The sequence below is a fragment of the Nannobrachium achirus genome (assembly GCF_963921795.1).
Source record: "Nannobrachium achirus genome assembly, chromosome: 14".
In the NCBI taxonomy this organism is placed as follows: Eukaryota; Metazoa; Chordata; class Actinopteri; order Myctophiformes; family Myctophidae; genus Nannobrachium; species Nannobrachium achirus.
In genome coordinates, this window is record NC_137821.1 from 6,745,999 (window position 1) to 6,765,270 (window position 19,272).

Here is a 19,272-nt window from a genome sequence, read left to right on the forward strand (position 1 = left end):
GCGCTGCCAAGTCCTCCTCCTCCTCCTGCAGCGCCGCTAAGTCCTCCTCCTCCTCCTGCAGCGCCGCTAAGTCCTCCTCCTGCAGCGCCGCTAAGTCCTCCTCCTCCTGCAGCGCCGCTAAGTCCTCCTCCTCCTGCAGCGCCGCTAAGTCCTCCTCCTCCTCCTGCAGCGCCGCCCAGGGCTCCTCCACCTCCTGCATCCTCCCCTCCAGCAGTGCCCAGGCCCCCTCCACCTTCAGCCCAGGCTTCGCCTCTGACACCCCCATCTCTGCCTAGAGCCCTGCCTCCAGCAGCCAGGTTACCTGAGCCTCCCCCAGCACCTGGGCCCACTTGTCTGCCACCACCTGAGCCACCCCCAGTACCCATTCGTTCATGGGGCGGCCCTACAGCCAGTGTGACTTTTTTTTTGGTGTAAATACTGTCGTATTTGGGGCGGCTGTAGAAAAGTCACTAACTCTCCCCCTGGCCAATTCCCCTGTACTGACTCCACCCCTTCACCTGATCAGTCATTCAATCACACCTGCTCCCATTCTCCTAATCAGTGACTCTGGCTATATAAACTGCTTCAGTGCCTGGCTGGTCACTTCTAGTTTGGCAGCAGTGGAAGAACACCTCCCTGAGAGATCCCTGTCCTAGAGTCACCAGTACATTGGTCATGCGTTACTGACGTGAGTGGTCCTGATTTGCATATGTTTGTTTGTGTTGATTGTTAGAACTCACCTGTATGATACTAGAGATTTGCAATGTTGATTGATGGACCTTAGTAAGGAAATGAAGTGGACCTAGAGAATATGTAATGTTGTATTGGCCATTTCTTGTATGCTGAGTGGTGCCCTTCCCCCTCCCAAGAGTACTATTTAACCTGGGCTTAACAGTAATACCTTGTTGTACGTTTATTGGTTAATGTTGTAGATGCATTTAGACCAAGACCATATTGAATGTAGAGGCTGAATTATGTATAATGTTGTTGAATATTATTGTTTATTAATGATGATTTATATTGAATGTAATATTATTGTATTTATCTGTTTGTAGAAATAAACCATGACAAAATGGAATCCACGCTCTCTTCAATGGCTTTCTAACAGAAGCCCCATGGTGAAGCAAACAGTCTAGCCAGCCCTACACTCTAGTTAAACCCTTCTACTTTACAGCCCTGCTTCATCATTCAAGGCCGTCTCACCAAAGTAGTGAAAACAGCAGATCTACAAGCACAACGCCTCGCACCGCGAGGCGTTGTGTGCTTGTAGATCGGCTGTTTTCACTAGTTTAAAACGATAAATGATAAATGCAAAACAAACGATTTTGGACATACAAGATTTTCACCCGACAACGACGATATCTGAACTGTCGCTGGAGTAGCGGAAACGCCACCGTCGTCCCCTGCAATGTTGTGGCCCTCGGCTTGGTACCCTAGACATAATTCGGCCCTTGGGGAAAACTAATTGGGGAACCCTGCTGTACACTCTTTACACTCTCAAAGGTTATGGGGGTCCTTGAAAAATAAATAAAACATTTGTGAACCACTCGTCCTTTTGGACTCCTAATGTAGCTTGTGTAGCCAGACTATATCACTGCGTGCAAGGGCAAATATTCTTTGCACTGGCGGATTTGTCAGCCTACTCCTAATGTGTCACAGTAATACATATTCTGCAGACAGAACATTCAGTAACCTGGTTTGATGAACCAAACAAGAACATTATAATAGTGTGTAAAAAATAAATTCTAAAATTTGCCACGGAAAAGGACAAGTCTTGAATGTCATCATTTTAGGGTCAAGGCCACTTGGCCTTTGGTGTTGTCCATTTCTTTGAGGGCACAAAGGCCAAATGCCACGGCAGGAAGACCATAAAAATAAAACAAGATTTTAGTCCATTGAAAGAATTTGTTGAATTTAAGGGTTAGGGATGATAACCTAATCTGCAGTGAACTAGATGCATGATGGCATTTACAATCTGATCAGCCCTGACTTCAGATTTCAGAATCTCAACAAAAGACACTGGTGTCTACTGTCTACATATTGACCAGAAAGAGACAGAGGAGAAAGTCAGCTGGGGCATTAAGGCCACTGTGGCCTCAGGGCATGCCGTTGGGCACAAGATCAAACTGAGGGGCAACGACGGCCATGGCCTTCATGAAATTCCTGCCCTGCCTGACACGGAAACATTTGTCCCCGTACGGACATATTGATGACGCTTGCACACACACACCCTCAGGACAGATTACAACCTCCCCCCTTGGAGCCAGCTTCTTGCATCTAACACAAACTGAAAAACCCCACATATGTGCACGTATACAGATACACGCACGCACGCACGCACGCACACACACACACACACACACACACACACACACACACACACACACACACACACACACACACACACACACACACACACACACACACACACACACACACACACACACACACACACACACACACACACACACACACACACACACACACACACACACACACACACACACACACACACACACACACCTGGCTGAGCTGCTGTGTCATATGGAGACCACTGGCTCCACTCATCCCTCTGGAACTCTGTGGTAAAACACAAAGAAAAAAACAACACCTTATTTAAAATGTACCCAGACATGGAGCTGCATGGAAACATGGGTAAAGAGTAAATTACCGATATGTCAGCTAAAGCCATATATGGGTCTCTCTAGGCCAGGGGTCTTCAACGTTTTCAGGCCGGGGACCCCCAAACTGATGGGGAGATGGAGCAGGGACCCCCTACCACCTCGTAGGGTGCAGGGGTCGGGGCTACGACATATTTTTTATTTTAAACAAGTTACAGCGAGCAGGGTGGGCCGTACCACTACCATTTCTAAACATACTACTTATTAACTGAGAACCAATGTCAATAATATCAACAATCTGTCAATTGCATAGTAATCATGTATTCAAGCTATTCAGAATGGATAGAATCATGATTTATAAATGTGAAAAATATTTGTATAAATTTTGCGGACCCCCTGCAGTACCTCCGCGGACCCCCTAGGGGTCGCGGACCCCCTGTTGAAGACCCCTGCTCTAGGCCTAACTATGTTTTGCATAATAGTCATAATAATTTCCAGTTGAAAATGTTCATATCTTGACACATTTTCACACAATAAAAGGCGCCACAAATGCAACGTGAGATCAGCTATTTTCACTATTCATATAAAGTACAAATGTATTAAATCATGCAAGTTATTTAGTCATATCTGCATCATATATATAATGTTCAGCCACAGAAACACAATTAAATCGTTAATCGCAATTATTTGAGCGACACTTTATTGTGGGGTAAAATGTCATAACGGTGACATAGCCCCCCCTACAGGCCTGGCTGTACAGCTGACAGTGGGTTGTATCCAAGAGGGCGATAGCAAGAGGCTGGGACCAGGGGCATAGTTCTGCCGATTTAAAATGAAGTAAAACTTTCTATGATTGGCCGCTAGTTGCGCTGTTTTCCCCCCCGGCCGATCGCAAAAAGAATTGTGCTCCATTGGATCCCATTCATTTTCCCCTTTCGTTTTCTAACCTTAATTAACATTTTCATGAATACTGTATGGTTCCTATCGCTAGTTAAAAATTGCCTTTCAATCACCATCATATTTGTTTTGTCGAAATGTGGTCCAATTTATTTTAAAATAAATGATAAAGTTGCGGGGGGCGTGGCCAACTAAACTAATACCAGCCTGCTGTGTTCTTCGTGTGCTGTATTTCGGGAGGCTCCGACCACATTCTCCCATGTATCCCTGCGGTTGCACGTGACCGTTGGCAGCCAATAGTATCTCTGATGCCTTTACAATTCTATGATGGCGACACTCATTCCAAGGGGTAGAAAGGGCCATTTGCGCTGCATAGAAACCAATGGCTTCGCATCGTCCAAATTTTTCTACAGTCTATGGCTGGGACAGACCCGTACTTTCCTTTTCTATGTGATGTAGGAGGATACCTTTATAGGAGGTGGAAGCATGGTTGGAGTCTATCTTATATTACATTTTAGAACTGCAGCCAGCGGTATTTGAGTGTCACCAACAGACCAAATGCAGCACTCCAATTGGCTATAACGTCCCCCAGTCCAGGGGATCTTAACGTCCGCCCAGCCAATGGATCTGTAACCCTACACCAGCCCATACAACAAGCCTGCAAGCAGCTGTTGTCACGGTTACGCTCCACCCAGCCCACGCTGCCCACGCCCAGCCCACTCAATCTCAGAGGCAGCTGATCCACACAAGAAAGATTTGCGGACAACACCGGAAGTGCGTCCGGCGGTCAAATATGTCCGACCGGAAACGTGCGCTGCGGCACAATAGTTCCGCCACAATAGTTCCGCCAGAATAGTTCCCCCCCATTTTTTTTTTTTTTTCGCTAAGCAGCAGCTGGGAGGAGAGCACAACGGCGCACTTTAAGCAACACAACTTATGCAGCTGCACCCATCAGAACTTGCATCAAAGCCCTAATAATAATTATAATAAATAATTGCACTTCCTTGCGTTACTATGCGTTAGCATGGAGTCTGTTCTTTAGAGACTAGAAGCGGAGTGACAAAGTCCATGGAACGTAGTGGGAGCGCTCAGGCTGGCACCTCAGGCTAGTGTATCAAATGTGGAGCAGTGTCTGCCTCGCTCTCTCCCCGACCGCGTCCACGGGTGTGTCGCATTAACGACGAGTGAGAACGGCGACGCTGCCTTTAACAAGCGAGCTTTCGTGTCAAGCATGCATGCAGAGGCAGGAGGTAAACAAAACGCATCCAGTCCATAGAGTTGATACAGTCAGGCAAGTCAGCGCGCACTGCTATGACGCGCACATCAGCCCGGTCCAGCAGTGTTTGTCAACCAGTAGTCCGCGGACCTGACTAGCGGCGCATGCATGCGTATGCACTCGTCTCCGACACAGACACACACACGGTCCTCTCACATTTGGAAAACATTAACGCTTATAACGTTTTTGAAAAAGCGATTAAAACATTTTTGGGGGAAAAACTTTTGAAAAATAAAAAAACATATATATTTTTTGATTTTTCGACTCAAAATGAGTCGCGGTGAGCATGAGTCGATTTTCGAGTCGACTTTCGATTTTTTTTTCACATCCCTATATTGAACCAGATCATCACAAGCCCCAAAATATTAACAAAATTGTCATAATAATTTGGCTTTTTTTCAGCTACACAAAAAAGGAGAAAATAGGTTTCCCTATCTTTATATATTAAACATCTTTGCTTGTATTCACCTGAGTTGTGAAGGTTGTACTGAGGTGTGAGCTCAGCACTACTGTAGCCACTACTGGTGCCATAGTCCTCTCTGCTGCCCCCTACCTGTTGTACTGAAATACAATAGAAATACAATAGAGTAACGAAGTCATGACGTGACTCGCTCATCCCCTGGATCCAATGAAGTAATTTCTCTATGGAGAATAACATTGAGTCATATTAAATCGTCTCATATAAGCATTGCGGTCCAAAAATAAACAAACAGTCTTTGCGATATTGTCGGCGAGGTGGCTCTGTATGGTTTATGATAGTCAGTCACTCATATTTGATAAACCCTGTTTCTAGTGAAAATGTAACTAATTCGGCGACAGTAACATTAGCGTTTTCTCACCATCAGTTGATTCTTCATATCCATATGAGTCAAACTGCTGAGATAATTTGTTTATGTTTGGAACACAGTTCTTTTATGACGCGATATGAAAAAGGTCTATGGGAATTCAGAATGGGGGAAGAAAACCACGAACCAGGTAGGATGTGTAAATTACGTCACACTTCACTACTCTATATAGTCCTCTCTAGCCCCATTTCCACTGTCTGTATAGGGCTGACCCAGAACAAGAACCAGAACTTTCCAGAACCTGTGAAGTTCCGGGACCAAGTTCTGCTTACGTTTCCATACAACCAGAACTAACTGGGAAGGTCCCAGAAAAGGACCAGCAGTGCTGCTGGTTCCCAGAACTCAAGTTTAGTTCTACCTAAGGAGCAGGACCGGAAAGAGGTTCCAGGAACCTCGTCTGGAACGGGGCCGTGTGCAGTGGAAACAAAACCAGAACCAAAATAATAATAGGTTCAGGTTCCTGAAAGTTCTGGTTTCACCTTGCAGTGGAAAAGGGGCTTCTGTTGCACTGAAATACTATAGAAAATAATCGTAATTTACGTAAATCTTTTTAATGTTTGAACATATATAAACATTTTTCAACATGTAAACGATTATGACGATTATCACAAAATAATTGCGATTATGTCAAATAATTTCGATTAGATTTTTAGATTAGAATAGAATAGATTATGTGTGACAGCCCTACTCTCTGACATACAATAGGAGAAACAAATTAAATACAAATAAAAACAGTGATTCTGAACCTGTGGGCCAAGAGGGTATTGCAACATGTACTTTAACTGGGAGGGAATTCGCCAAAAACATCTTCAAGATTGTAGCCTGTCTCCGGTCCCTGAATCGCTGTGGTTTTCACAGTGGTTCTCAAAGTGGGGTCCCCCAGGGGTCCTCGAGGGAGTTCCAGGGGGTCCCCAGCTAAACCAAATGGGCCCTTATGGGTCTGTAACTCTGAGTGTACAAATGGAACCAAATGGAATCGTTAGACCTCGTTAAATGTAGATAGAAATGCCATTAAATGGAGGTTGCCTAGTCCATGTCAAACTAGGGGTCCTTGAAATTAAAATGGCATATCTTGTGGGGGTCCGCGTGCTAATAAGTGTCAATGTTGGGGTCCTTGAGAGTTGTGTGTGTGTGTGTGTGTGTGTGTGTGTGTGTGTGTGTGTGTGTGTGTGTGTGTGTGTGTGTGTGTTTGGTGCAACACTTACGGTCGGGACTAGATCGCTCTCCTCCTAGTCCCATGTCATCTATGCTCCCCCAGTTGCCACACATCAGGGGGTCCGGGGGGCAGGGGTCCCCCCTCCCCCACAGGTCCACCCCCCAGGCCTCCGCCATGTGCCTCAGCAGCAGCCAGGAGATGCAGCGGTGCGCCACCTGGTGGGAGGGAGGGGGAAAAGAGATTCAGGGACACATCTCCATCCTATTATCATTAAAAAATCATTGACTTCCCACGAAAAACAGAGATTTTCGTGTTATACAGTATGTGCAACAGTTTTCTTACCTTTTAACAAGGGCACGTGCGTGTCCATTGTGCATTACGGTTCGTTCACAAATACAAAAGACCCCCCCAAAAAAAGCAGATCCGGTTCCGCTTGCGGGCTCAGAACTGAAGCGCTGTCTCTGAGTTACTTAGTAACCCCAGAGCGGTGATATGATTTTGGATTGGAAAACGAATCGATTAATAGCTGGGGAAACTCAGGCCTGGGCACGCAAAGACATCGGGAATTACTCTGGAAACTCTGGCTTAAAACTCTGCTTAATTTACACAAAAGAATCTATAGCACCCGGCCAGGAGTCTGGTGAAAATTATGCAAAATTCCTCCTAAACGTGCTAAACAAACTATACTTTTGTATTTGTGTTTGTTTAAGCAACTTCTCCTCCTATGTTGAGGGCAAAAATAAGAATGTGTCGGCGTGCGCGCCAGAGTCCCCCAGACTCACCTGGTTCCAGTGGGTACTATCGTCCATGCAGTGCAGTCTCACCTGGTTCCAGTGGGTACTATCATCCATGCAGTGCAGACTCACCTGGTTCCAGTGGGTACTATCATCCATGCAGTGCAGTGAGGTCTCACCTGGTTCCAGTGGGTACTATCATCCATGCAGTGCAGTGCAGTCTCACCTGGTTCCAGTGGGTACTATCGTCCATGCAGTGCAGTGAGGTCTCACCTGGTTCCAGTGGGTACTATCATCCATGCAGTGCAGTGAGGTCTCACCTGGTTCCAGCGGGTACTATCGTCCATGCAGTGCATTGCAGTGAGGTCTCACCTGGTTCCAGTGGGTACTATCGTCCATGCAGTGCATTGCAGTGAGGTCTCACCTGGTTCCAGTGGGTACTATCGTCCATGCAGTGCAGTGCAGTGAGGTCTCACCTGGTTCCAGTGGGTACTATCGTCCATGCAGTGCATTGCAGTGAGGTCTCACCTGGTTCCAGTGGGTACTATCGTCCATGCAGTGCATTGCAGTGAGGTCTCACCTGGTTCCAGTGGGTACTATCATCCATGCGGTGCATTGCAGTGAGGTCTCACCTGGTTCCAGTGGGTACTATCGTCCATGCAGTGCATTGCAGTGAGGTCTCACCTGGTTCCAGTGGGTACTATCGTCCATGCAGTGCATTGCAGTGAGGTCTCACCTGGTTCCAGTGGGTACTATCATCCATGCAGTGCATTGCAGTGAGGTCTCACCTGGTTCCAGTGGGTACTATCGTCCATGCAGTGCATTGCAGTGAGGTCTCACCTGGTTCCAGTGGGTACTATCGTCCATGCAGTGCATTGCAGTGAGGTCTCACCTGGTTCCAGTGGGTACTATCATCCATGCAGTGCATTGCAGTGAGGTCTCACCTGGTTCCAGTGGGTACTATCGTCCATGCAGTGCATTGCAGTGAGGTCTCACCTGGTTCCAGTGGGTACCATCGTCCATGCAGTGCATTGCAGTGAGGTCTCACCTGGTTCCAGTGGGTACTATCATCCATGCAGTGAGGTCTCACCTGGTTCCAGTGGGTACTATCATCCATGCAGTGAGGTCTCACCTGGTTCCAGTGGGTACTATCATCCATGCAGTGCAGTGAGGTCTCACCTGGTTCCAGTGGGTACTATCGTCCATGCGGTGCTGCAGACTCAGTCTGAAGTGGTAGTGCAGGTCGAGGACGTCCAGGCCGTTGGCCTCGGCCAGACGCGCAGCGTCGAAGTTGGCCTCGATCACATCGAAGCGTAGCGTCGGCCCCAGGTGCTGCACCTGAGGGTGGTTTAAATAATGGGAATAGCAGACACATTACAGAGTTCATAGCTCTAGGACACATAGAATAAAAGTTCACCGCTTCCCTTCGAACCGAGGTTTGATTTTTTTTTTTACTGTAAACAGCCGTAGCCAAAAGCTCCCAAGCCGTGAGGGGCGTGAACCTAACAATAACCTGCCTCAAATTCACTCCTTGCCCTCCAGGCAGTGATGATAACATTCATGGAGCGTAGCAGGACCCAGACAGTGATGATAACATGTGTTATGAGCGTAGCAGGACCAGACCCACCTCAGGGACCAGGAATCCACCTCTGATCTTCTCTCCCAGAGGCATGGACAGCAGCCACACCACCTGACAGCTGTCTGACACCGTGCTCTTCAGCTGGGTGAAGAACTTCTGCAGGTTGTCCCTGTACTCCTGCATGCGGTCGTTACCGTACCTACACAACACACACCAGTTAGGGCTGGGCTTTAGATTTTAACCACTTTAACCATTATTTTATACTTTGGCTGCAAAAATAGCAGATCTAAAAGCTCATAACGCGGCACTCGGCACTATTTTTTTATACTTTGTTTTTATCATGAAAATGTCTGCAAATCTTCTCAATATATTAATTTTTAAAGTTGACATTTTTAACTCAAATCTCTGCTTCTGGGGGTCCTGGGAACAAAATATATTCAGATGGAGTTCCGGGGGTCCTCCATTTTAAAAAGTTTGAGGACCACTAATATAGAAACGTAGGTTTTTCAGAAAACTGTTTGAGAATCGGCCTCTAATTTTCATTAATGAATTACAGAAAAATAACGCATTTTAATCACACTTAGTTTTTGCACCACAAAACCTTCCTCACTGGACGAGTTTCAGGGGTACTGTCCTGATCATAGCGGTGCACCAACCAACAGACAACAGACCTAAGTGCACGCAATGGGAGAAGAAGCCGATCAGAGCGCTTTGCTTGGCCCGGTGGATGTGAAATATAGATTCCAGATAAATGCTTAAATTGTAAATTGACAAGAGAAGAGAAGGCGAGACGAGACAAGACTTCTACCTGCTAATATCCCAGAGCAGGGAGTTGACCAGGATGATGTCTACAGCAGGGGCTCCCAAACTGTTTTGTCTCAGGGCACCCCATTAATATTTTTTTTTTAAATCCGAGGCACCCCTACATTATTATTTTCACTCCCAGCACCTTATATTTATAGCATATCGTCATTGTCAGGTGTCTAAAACCGTTTGTTTTGTATTTATCATCTATAAAATGTACTAAACTAGTGAAAACAGCAGATCTACAAGCACACAGTAGGATCTGCTGTTTTCACTAGTTTTGTGCGACAGTCTTGTATGATGAAGCAGGGCTTTGTTTTACCAAAAGACGTACACATTTGAAACTTGGAGATACGAGGTTTCTGCCCGACAGTGACCATATTTTAGTGATTATGTTGCAAGGAAAACGTTGAGATAATAGCCATTTTAGTTAGAACTGACTGAAAATGATACTAAATATTTTTTCAAGTGTCTAAATAAATCCCAAATATTATCAAATGATCTCGCGGCACCCCTGGACTGCCGTCACGGCACCCCAGGGTGCCCCGTCACCCACTTTGAAAACCCCTGATCTAGTCTACAGTATACCTGCTGATATCCCAGAACAGTGAGTTGAGCAGGATGACATCTACACCAGGGGTTCCCAAACTGTTTTGTCTCAGGGCACCCCATAAATATGTTTTAATCCGAGGCACCCTTACAAAGCACCTTATATTAATAGCATATCGTCGTTGTCGGGTGGAAACCTTGCATGTCCAAAACCGTTCGTTTTGTATTTATCATCTATAAAATGTACTAAACTAGTGAAAATGGTGAAAACTTTTTTCACTACTTTTGTGCGACAGTCTTTACCAAAAGACGTACACATTTGAAACTTGGAGATACAAGGTTGTCTGCCCGACAGTGACGATATTTTAGTGATTATGTTGCGAGGAAAACGTTGAGATAACAGCCATTTTGGTTAGAACTGACTGAAAATAACTTTGTACTTCAAGTTTAAAATTAATCTAATTATGTTTTCAAGTGTCCAAATAAATTGCCGGCACCCCAGGGTGCCGCGTCACTAGGGCTGCGAATCTTTGGGTATCCCACGATTCGATTCAGAATCGATTCTTGGGGTCACGATTCACGTTTTTTTTTTTCTCGATTCTTTCAAATCCAAACGATTCGAATTCAGAAACGTTTATTTTTCGATTTAAAAACAATTCTTGATTCAAAACGATTCTCTATTCAATTCATATATACTAGAAGCTGGGCCGCCCGAAGGAACAATGTAAATAGGGAATGAATGCCCCGCCCTTTAATGCAAACCCCATTATACCTGTTTTTTACCTGGTCATAGGACCCGTTTTGACCATCTGTCTGCCTGTGTCCATTTATGCCCATATATGGAGATATTTGTATCTGTCTGTCTGTCTGTCGGCGTCCATTTTATGTCCATATATGGAGATCACTGCAGTTATAGTTCTGGGTCCATTTTATGCCCATGCATATATGGAGATATCTGTCTATCTGCGTCCATTTTATGCCCATATATGGAGTATCTGTCTGTGCCTCCAACTGTGTTGCAGACACAGTGCCGGTTCCCCCTTTAATGCAAACCTCATTATACCTGTTGTCATAGGACCCGTTTTGAACATCTGTTTGCCTGTGTCCATTTATGCCCATATATGGAGATATCTGTATCTGTCTGTCTGTCTGTCTGTCTGTCTGTCGGCGTCCATTTTATGTCCATATATGGAGATCACTGCAGTTATAGTTCTGGGTCCATTTTATGCCCATATATGGAGATATCTGTCTATCTGCGTCCATTTTATGCCCATATATGGAGTATCTGTCTGTGCCTCCAACTGTGTTGCAGACACAGTGCCGGTTCCCCCTTTAATGCAAACCTCATCATACCTGTTGTCATAGGACCCGTTTTGAACATCTGTTTGCCTGTGTCCATTTATGCCCATATATGGAGATATCTGTATCTGTCTGTCTGTCGGCGTCCATTTTATGTCCATATATGGAGATCACTGCAGTTATAGTTCTGGGTCCATTTTATGCCCATATATGGAGATATCTGTCTATCTGCGTCCATTTTATGCCCATCTGTCTGTCTGTCTGTCTGTCGGCGTCCATTTTATGTCCATATATGGAGATCACTGCAGTTATAGTTCTGGGTCCATTTTATGCCCATATATGGAGATATCTGTCTATCTGCGTCCATTTTATGCCCATATATGGAGTATCTGTCTGTGCCTCCAACTGTGTTGCAGACACAGTGCCGGTTCCCCCTTTAATGCAAACCTCATTATACCTGTTGTCATAGGACCCGTTTTGAACATCTGTTTGCCTGTGTCCATTTATGCCCATATATGGAGATATCTGTATCTGTCTGTCTGCGTCCATTTTATGCCCATATATGGAGATCTTTGACCATCTGTTTGCCTCTGTCCATTTATGTCCATATATGGAGATATCTGGCTATCTGCGTCCATTTTATGCCCATATATGGATATATGGAGATCACTGCAGTTATAGTTCTGGGTCCATTTTATGCCCATATATGGAGATATCTGTCTATGGAGAACGCGCGTGCCCGTGGGACGAACGGTTCTCGAGATACGCGGATTACCTACATACATACACACTCACAGATATTTTTTGTTGACTCATGTGGCGTACGTGATGTCAGAGCCTTTTATGAAGTGATGTCACAATGAGTCAGAGCTTTCGCCGATTTCCTCAGAAACAGCCTGATGTCAACAATCAACCCCGCATAAGGAGATTCCGAACGTTTCGCGCCGGTTCGGGAAAACCGCGCGTCGGGTCGGGTCGAGACCCGGCACTGCACTCCGTGCCGCGGCGGGGAACGCGCGTGCCGAATCTGAAGCCGGTGGGACGAACGGTTCTCGAGATACGCGGATTACAAACACACACACACGCACGCAGAGACTTCTCGCATTTATAGATAGATGTTACAGGATGTTTGGGTAACGCAGGACGTTCATTGTAAGAGCGCTTGTTTTGTCGTTCACCACACACTAATCACCACCAGGTGGCGACGACAGCCATTCACTCGCATTCACTAGTGAAGGCGCTGACGTCACTCGTTTGCGACTGTATTTACTAGCCTAGCCTAGCCTAGCCTAGCCTAGCCTAGCTTAGCCATTAGCTCCATTGTAGTCACTTGGACAGGGTGTTTATCGTGGGCTTGCCCAGGCCTTACGGCCTGGGCATAAATATAACTATTGCATTCACCACGGCTTCGGCGCTCCGTCGGCCGCGCGGCCCTGGCCCGCTCTTCGCGGCCACTCGCACCTGCGGTGCTCGGGGGCGAAGAGCAGGACCAAGGTCCGCTGGCCTGCGCGCCGCTTGCAATGTCGTGGACAATCGAGCGGGCGCGGCTCCGCCTGGAGGATGTTGCTGTGGGCGACCGCTTGTTCCGCCCCGTGCTGCACATCGAGTGCTCCGTTTCTCGACCGTCCTGTTTCTCTTTAAAACCGTGACATATATATATATCAGGATCTACTCCAGTCTGCTGGCATGAAAGCAGAGTACATTTACATAGCTTTTATAATTGTAAAGGTTTTGTCAACTTATTATTGCAATATTGTAAACAAACAAAGGTAAATCCAAGACAGCATGTCTGATTTATTCATGCTTGCACACATAACACAACATAATTTCTGATAAATTATCGTAATAAAAAAATCATTCGAATTCAAATCGATTTTTTCCTGCACCCCTACCCGTCACTAGGGATGGGTATCGTTCACCTTTGAATCGATACGATACCTTTTTCGATACCTGGGAATCGATACGATACCCTTTTCGATACCATTTTCGATACTTTTTATTACATTTTAACTGCTCTACCACTGCTGCGGTGATGATGATGATCACACAGTGTGGCGGAGAGTATAGACGTTGGATAATCATTATAATAATAAACATTATAGGCCATTGTCGGCTATTTTCCACAGTAACGAGTGTAGCCTACTAAAGCAGTCATTAAACTCTCAGTAGCCCAACTGTTACAGATGCGACCGGCCAGGGGTGCGTTCAAGAGTATCGAAACGAGGTATTGTTCGTTTTCAAGTGAACCGATACTCGATAGTATCGACGTCATGCGATCGATACCATTAAAAGTATCGCAGACGATACCCATCCCTACCCGTCACCCACTGTGAAAACCCCTGGTCTCCAGTATACCTGCTGATGTCCCAGAGCAGGGAGTTGACCAGGATGACGTCGGGCTGCGGCCCACGGTGGAAGTCCTCCAGGACACTCTGCATGTAGGGGGAGTAGATGCGGGTGAGGAAGTAGAAGCGCACCAGGTGGTGGTCGCTACGGAACTGTCTCACCTCCCTGTAGGCCGTCCCGTTGTTCATGGGCCCCAGGCGGCCCCCCTCCACCAGGGTGTCCCCCTCGAAGCACAGCTCCCCCTGGATCCAGCAACACAGGATGGAGAAACCAGTAAGACTCCCCAAATGGGGTATATGCATATACGCCATTTTGTTCTGTTCTACCGGGTGTCTTTCGACTAGCCTGACTGCATGCGTCAGACTCTATCACACACTCCACCACTACCAACAGGGGGTGGTGTTGTGCAGTCTGGTTTATTAACCAGGCTATCTTTCGACTTCCTTCACAGGTGTTACTGATGATACTAATGAAGGCTCCGTTCCATTCCGGTCAAACAGAGTCAGGGTGCTGATATTGTGCATGTTGGCTCACTATGGAAACGCTCTGCTACACCAGTGGGTCTCAAAGTGTCATTGAGTGGGTTCCAAATGTCTCCATACAGGTGTGTAACTCTGAGAGTGTACAAATGGAATCAAATGGACCCGCAAGGGTTCCTTTGCTTCCATTTTTACAGAGTTATGGGGGTCCTTGAAATTAAAGAACCACTGTACAATAAATCAAACAGAGCCTTAATTACTATCATCGGTAACACCTGTGAAGGAAGTCGAAAGACACCCGGAAGTAGAACAAAATGGCGTATGTGCATAAGCGACCGTCACATCGCATACACAAACTTTAGAAGGCAATGGTAGGCAATCAGGAGGGAATATGGGAAATGGGACAGATCCATGTTGATGACATGACTGTAGAGATACTGTGTACCGCTTTGCGTGATTTTAGGCCAAAATCTGTAGGAGCAGTGTCCAAAAATGTGTTTTGCAAAAATCGCCCTGATGGTGGCGCTAGAAGAGGGTCATGTGAGAAATGAGGGGTGGAGGTTGTGATTTGCCATCCAATTTGCGTGATTTTAGGGCAAAATCTGTAGGAGCAGTGTCTAAAAATGTGTTTTGCAAGAATCGGCCTCATGGTGGCGTTAGAAGAGGGCCATGTGGGAAATGAGGGGTGGAGGTTGTGGATTGGCAGCCAAGGAGTGTGTGCGCAAAGTTTGGCAAGGATCGGGGCAACGGTGGCTGTGATAAAATAGCAGATATACAAGCTGCGAGCTTGTAGATCTGCTATTTTTGAAAATTTGTAAAAATGTCTGAATATTTTTTGAGTAGTTTATCTTTACCTTGGTCTTCAGCTGGCTCAGAGCCAGGTAGTCGTCACCCTGCAGTAGATGGACCAGGTCTTTGTACATGCCACGCTGCACTGTAACACACACACACACACACACACACACACACACACACACACACACACACACACACACACACACACACACACACACACACACACACACACACACACACACACACACACACACACACACACACACACACACACACACACACACGTGTTGGTATGACTAGTATTATACACATCAAGATTTTTTATGAATGCATTTTTCTTTTTTTTTTTTTTTTGCCATAAGCCTAAAGCTGACTCATAGGAATAGACTATGTGACATTGTGACAACCAGGAATAGTTTGGTGACCACCGGAGCGACGGGTGACAGCTGGAATGTAGACGGCACCGACCAAAAACCTGCAGCAGCTTGCAGCATCCGTGTGATGATTTTTTATTTTTTCCATATGAATGCAATTTAGTTTTGCCATTTTTAACCATAAGCCTAAAGCTGAAAAATAGCAGATCTACAAGCCCAATCAGCTATTTTTCCGAGTGCACAACATCAGCATGCAACTAAGTGTACGGTTAATCAGGCATAACTTATTTCACTAATGCCTAAAACCTAACTTCTACTGAAAATGCCTATTCCTAACCTCAATCTTTTCTTTGTTGTAAAATATCTGTTTAATCATGAATCAACCATTTATACATACATTCAAACACATCAACACACATACAGAGCTACATGCACGTGTGGTTTGTTCTCAAAGTGGGGTCCGGGGAACCCCGGGGGTCCTTGAGGGAGTTCCAGGGGGTCCCCAGCTAAATGATTGAAAGTTAATCTGGACCAATATATGTACTGTACTAGCACGCCCTTAACTCTTATACTGCCAGATTATTTATTTATTTATTGGGTCTGGTGCCATCAAAAAGCGGCTTACCTTTGCAACGTTATAGTAGATTGATAGACTTTTTTTTTTTTTTTTTGCCTTTCATGCCTGCCTGGTCTGCACTTTCACAGACCAGGCAGCAGAGGGCGGCGTAATGCCATTAATCATGTGAATTTGGCCGTTCCGTCTTGCCATAGATTGGGAACACATTGGCCACAAAGCCCCAGGGCCAGAGAAAATCAACACGGAAGAGAATTGGTCTCCGTTGATGTTAACGCATAATGGATTTTTAAGACCATCACTGCTCGCCATGTGATTACAGTACACGGCGGCGCGACCCCTCATCAGCTTAAGGACATCAACAAGGTAAACGAACGAACGGCCGTATTGGCGCGGCTCACTCTCTAGAATTGGGGCGAACAGGAACGTCCAAAGCAGTATAAGAGTTAACCAGGGTTTCCCAAAGTGGGTGTCGCGATGCCAGTCCAGGGGTGCCTCAGAATAGTTTGTTAATATTTAGAAATCATCAATATCACTTCAGTAAGTTTAACCACTGAGACCCTCTAGTAAAACAGATCTGATTTGCACGGTACTGTACTTGATTCGTTATTTTTTCCATCTACCTCAACTGTCTTCACCAAAAATAGCAGATCTGCAAGCTCACAACGCGTCACGTCGTGACGCGTTGTGAGTAGATCGCCTATTGTGTAGATCGCCTATTTTTGGTGAACCTACCCTCCAGAATAGGGATGCTGGGGTCCAAGAAGTGGTTAAACGTCAAGTATAAAGTTATTTTCAGACACTGACTTCTGATGGGAACGGATATTTCTCAGGTGGAAACATTTGCATATTACGTAGAGTAATACGATTCTGAAAATGAACAGTAAGTCAGGGGTGCCATGGATGAAAAGGTTAATTACAGGGGAACCTTACAGGTCTGTAATTCTGAGAGTGTACACATGGAACCCAATGGACCCTTACAGGTCTGTAACTCTGAGAGTGAACAAATGGAACCAAATGGACCCTTACAGGTTAACAGGTCTGTAACTCTGAGAAGTGTAGAAGTAGAATCCAAATGTATAAGGGTCCACTATCAAATGGGTCCATTTGGTTTAATTTTTTTTATAAGGATACACTTTGTTTCATTTTACGCTCTCAGGAGTAAAATTATTGTCAAATATGTGCATTACTAAATGTACAAGAAGTCTACACAAATGTTAGAGAAAGTAGAAGAATAGTTATTTTGATCAAATTGTCCTGTTATCTCTCCTATGGCACCAACATCAATACAGCATGGAATTGTGGACAAAGTCTTATCCAAAGACAACAAAATATAAATAGTCTTGGGCCTGAGAGGCTAAATCTCATCAAATGGTGGTCCGTGGCTCAAATGCCTAATAAATAATAGACCTTGATGTGAAAACGGTTGAAATTAACCACTAGTAGTAGTAAACGATCCAGTCCACACATGTCTGCAGCAGCTAGTTTGCACAGTAAAGAACGTTTTGCATGATGAATGCAACACACATTTCTTCTCAACAATCTCCCTAATATCTCCATTAAACCAGAGGTCTTCAACAGGGGGTCCGGGACCCCCAGGGGGTCCTCAGAGTTACTACAGGGGGTCCTTCAAATCTTTGTGTGATAATGTTTGATCACTTGAACCCTAGCATCCCTATTTTTAGTAGAACATTAGCCAAAAAATAGCAGATCTACAAGCTCACAACGCCTCGCAGAGCTTGTAGATCGGCTATTTTTTGGCACAGAGGTTCGGTGTAGAGGGGGAAAGAGGTGCAGACTGCAGACTAGTAGGTATTGACAGTTCAAGTGGTTAAATATATGAAAATACACACTACTCCAATCTACACAGATGATAGTGCTGTCAAGTCTAAAACAGTTTAAGAAATAATCCATGTACATCTGCAACACAATTTTATACGATATGTAGTGGGGGTCCCTGCTTGATCATCTCTCTCAGAGCTAAGGGGTCCTTGGCCTGAAAACGTTTAAGACCCCTGCATTAAACCAAAACCATTAGAGATGTGCCGATTGATCGGTGAGTGATCGCGATCGGCCGATAATGCCTCGATCGGCTTTGACCGGTATCGGCTTTGCCGATCTACAAGCTAGATCAGCTATTTTCACAATATTTATCTGTGGGACTGAATGTAGCCTCAGCTTCAAGTCCTACAAGTTGAATTGGATACTAAAGGACCTAAGCCTGCAATCTCCTAATGTTTATACTTAATATACAATGTCAAGAAGAATCATTAAATATATAAATGCTGCTACAGTAACACAATAAATAGAAGAATTTATGGATTTGATGCTGTGGTCGGGAATATCAGTATCGGCAGCTACTGATTCCAGTTGATCGGTATCGGCCCCAAAAATTGCAATCGGAGCATCTCTAAAAACCATGCATGAATGCAGCACAAAATCCATTGAAATAAAGTGGTTGTTTCTTCTCACCTGAGGCCCCCAGAATGACAACGAATTTGTTGTGAAGGAGCTGCCTGGCTTGAGCCCCCGTCACCTTCCTCATCTTCATCATCTTGATGATCACAAAAAACACTGCAAACAAAACAACAGCACATCAATCAATGGGATTAAACTATGAAATGTTAAAGGAGCTATAGTCAACTTTTTCTTGAAAAACGGATGCTAAAATAAAAGATGTTTTGAAAATATTTTATAAAAAAGATTAAGCTTCATAATATGTGTTTCTATTAAAGGGATCCCTGGCTAATACGACAAATATGCCTTAATACATTAAAATTAAAAACACCTTAATTATTTTATTTCTTCTAGAAATAGCTAATCTTTCACTCGGAAAGGAAATGCCCGTCGCAAGTTGATGATGTCATAAATGTAATGTGTGGTCTATCCCTATGGAATTTATGGCATGCATGTGCAAATAAAAACAAACGTAATACTTCCTATGGTTAATAAGAGCGTCAAATCA

General features: G+C 45.0%; 1 protein-coding gene across 1 annotated transcript; it reads right to left on the minus strand.

Annotated features, from left to right (window-relative positions):
- Positions 1–1,664: 1,664 nt before the first annotated feature.
- fam113 (family with sequence similarity 113) lies at positions 1,665–18,861 on the minus strand (the record flags this gene model as incomplete). Its single annotated transcript, XM_080741350.1, has 9 exons — positions 1,665–1,672; positions 2,503–2,559; positions 5,242–5,334; positions 6,824–6,989; positions 8,688–8,846; positions 9,136–9,286; positions 14,095–14,327; positions 15,419–15,498; positions 18,780–18,861. 9 exons carry the CDS (start codon positions 18,859–18,861, stop codon positions 1,665–1,667), a joined length of 1,029 nt encoding a protein of 342 aa, XP_080597476.1.
- Positions 18,862–19,272: the final 411 nt, after the last annotated feature.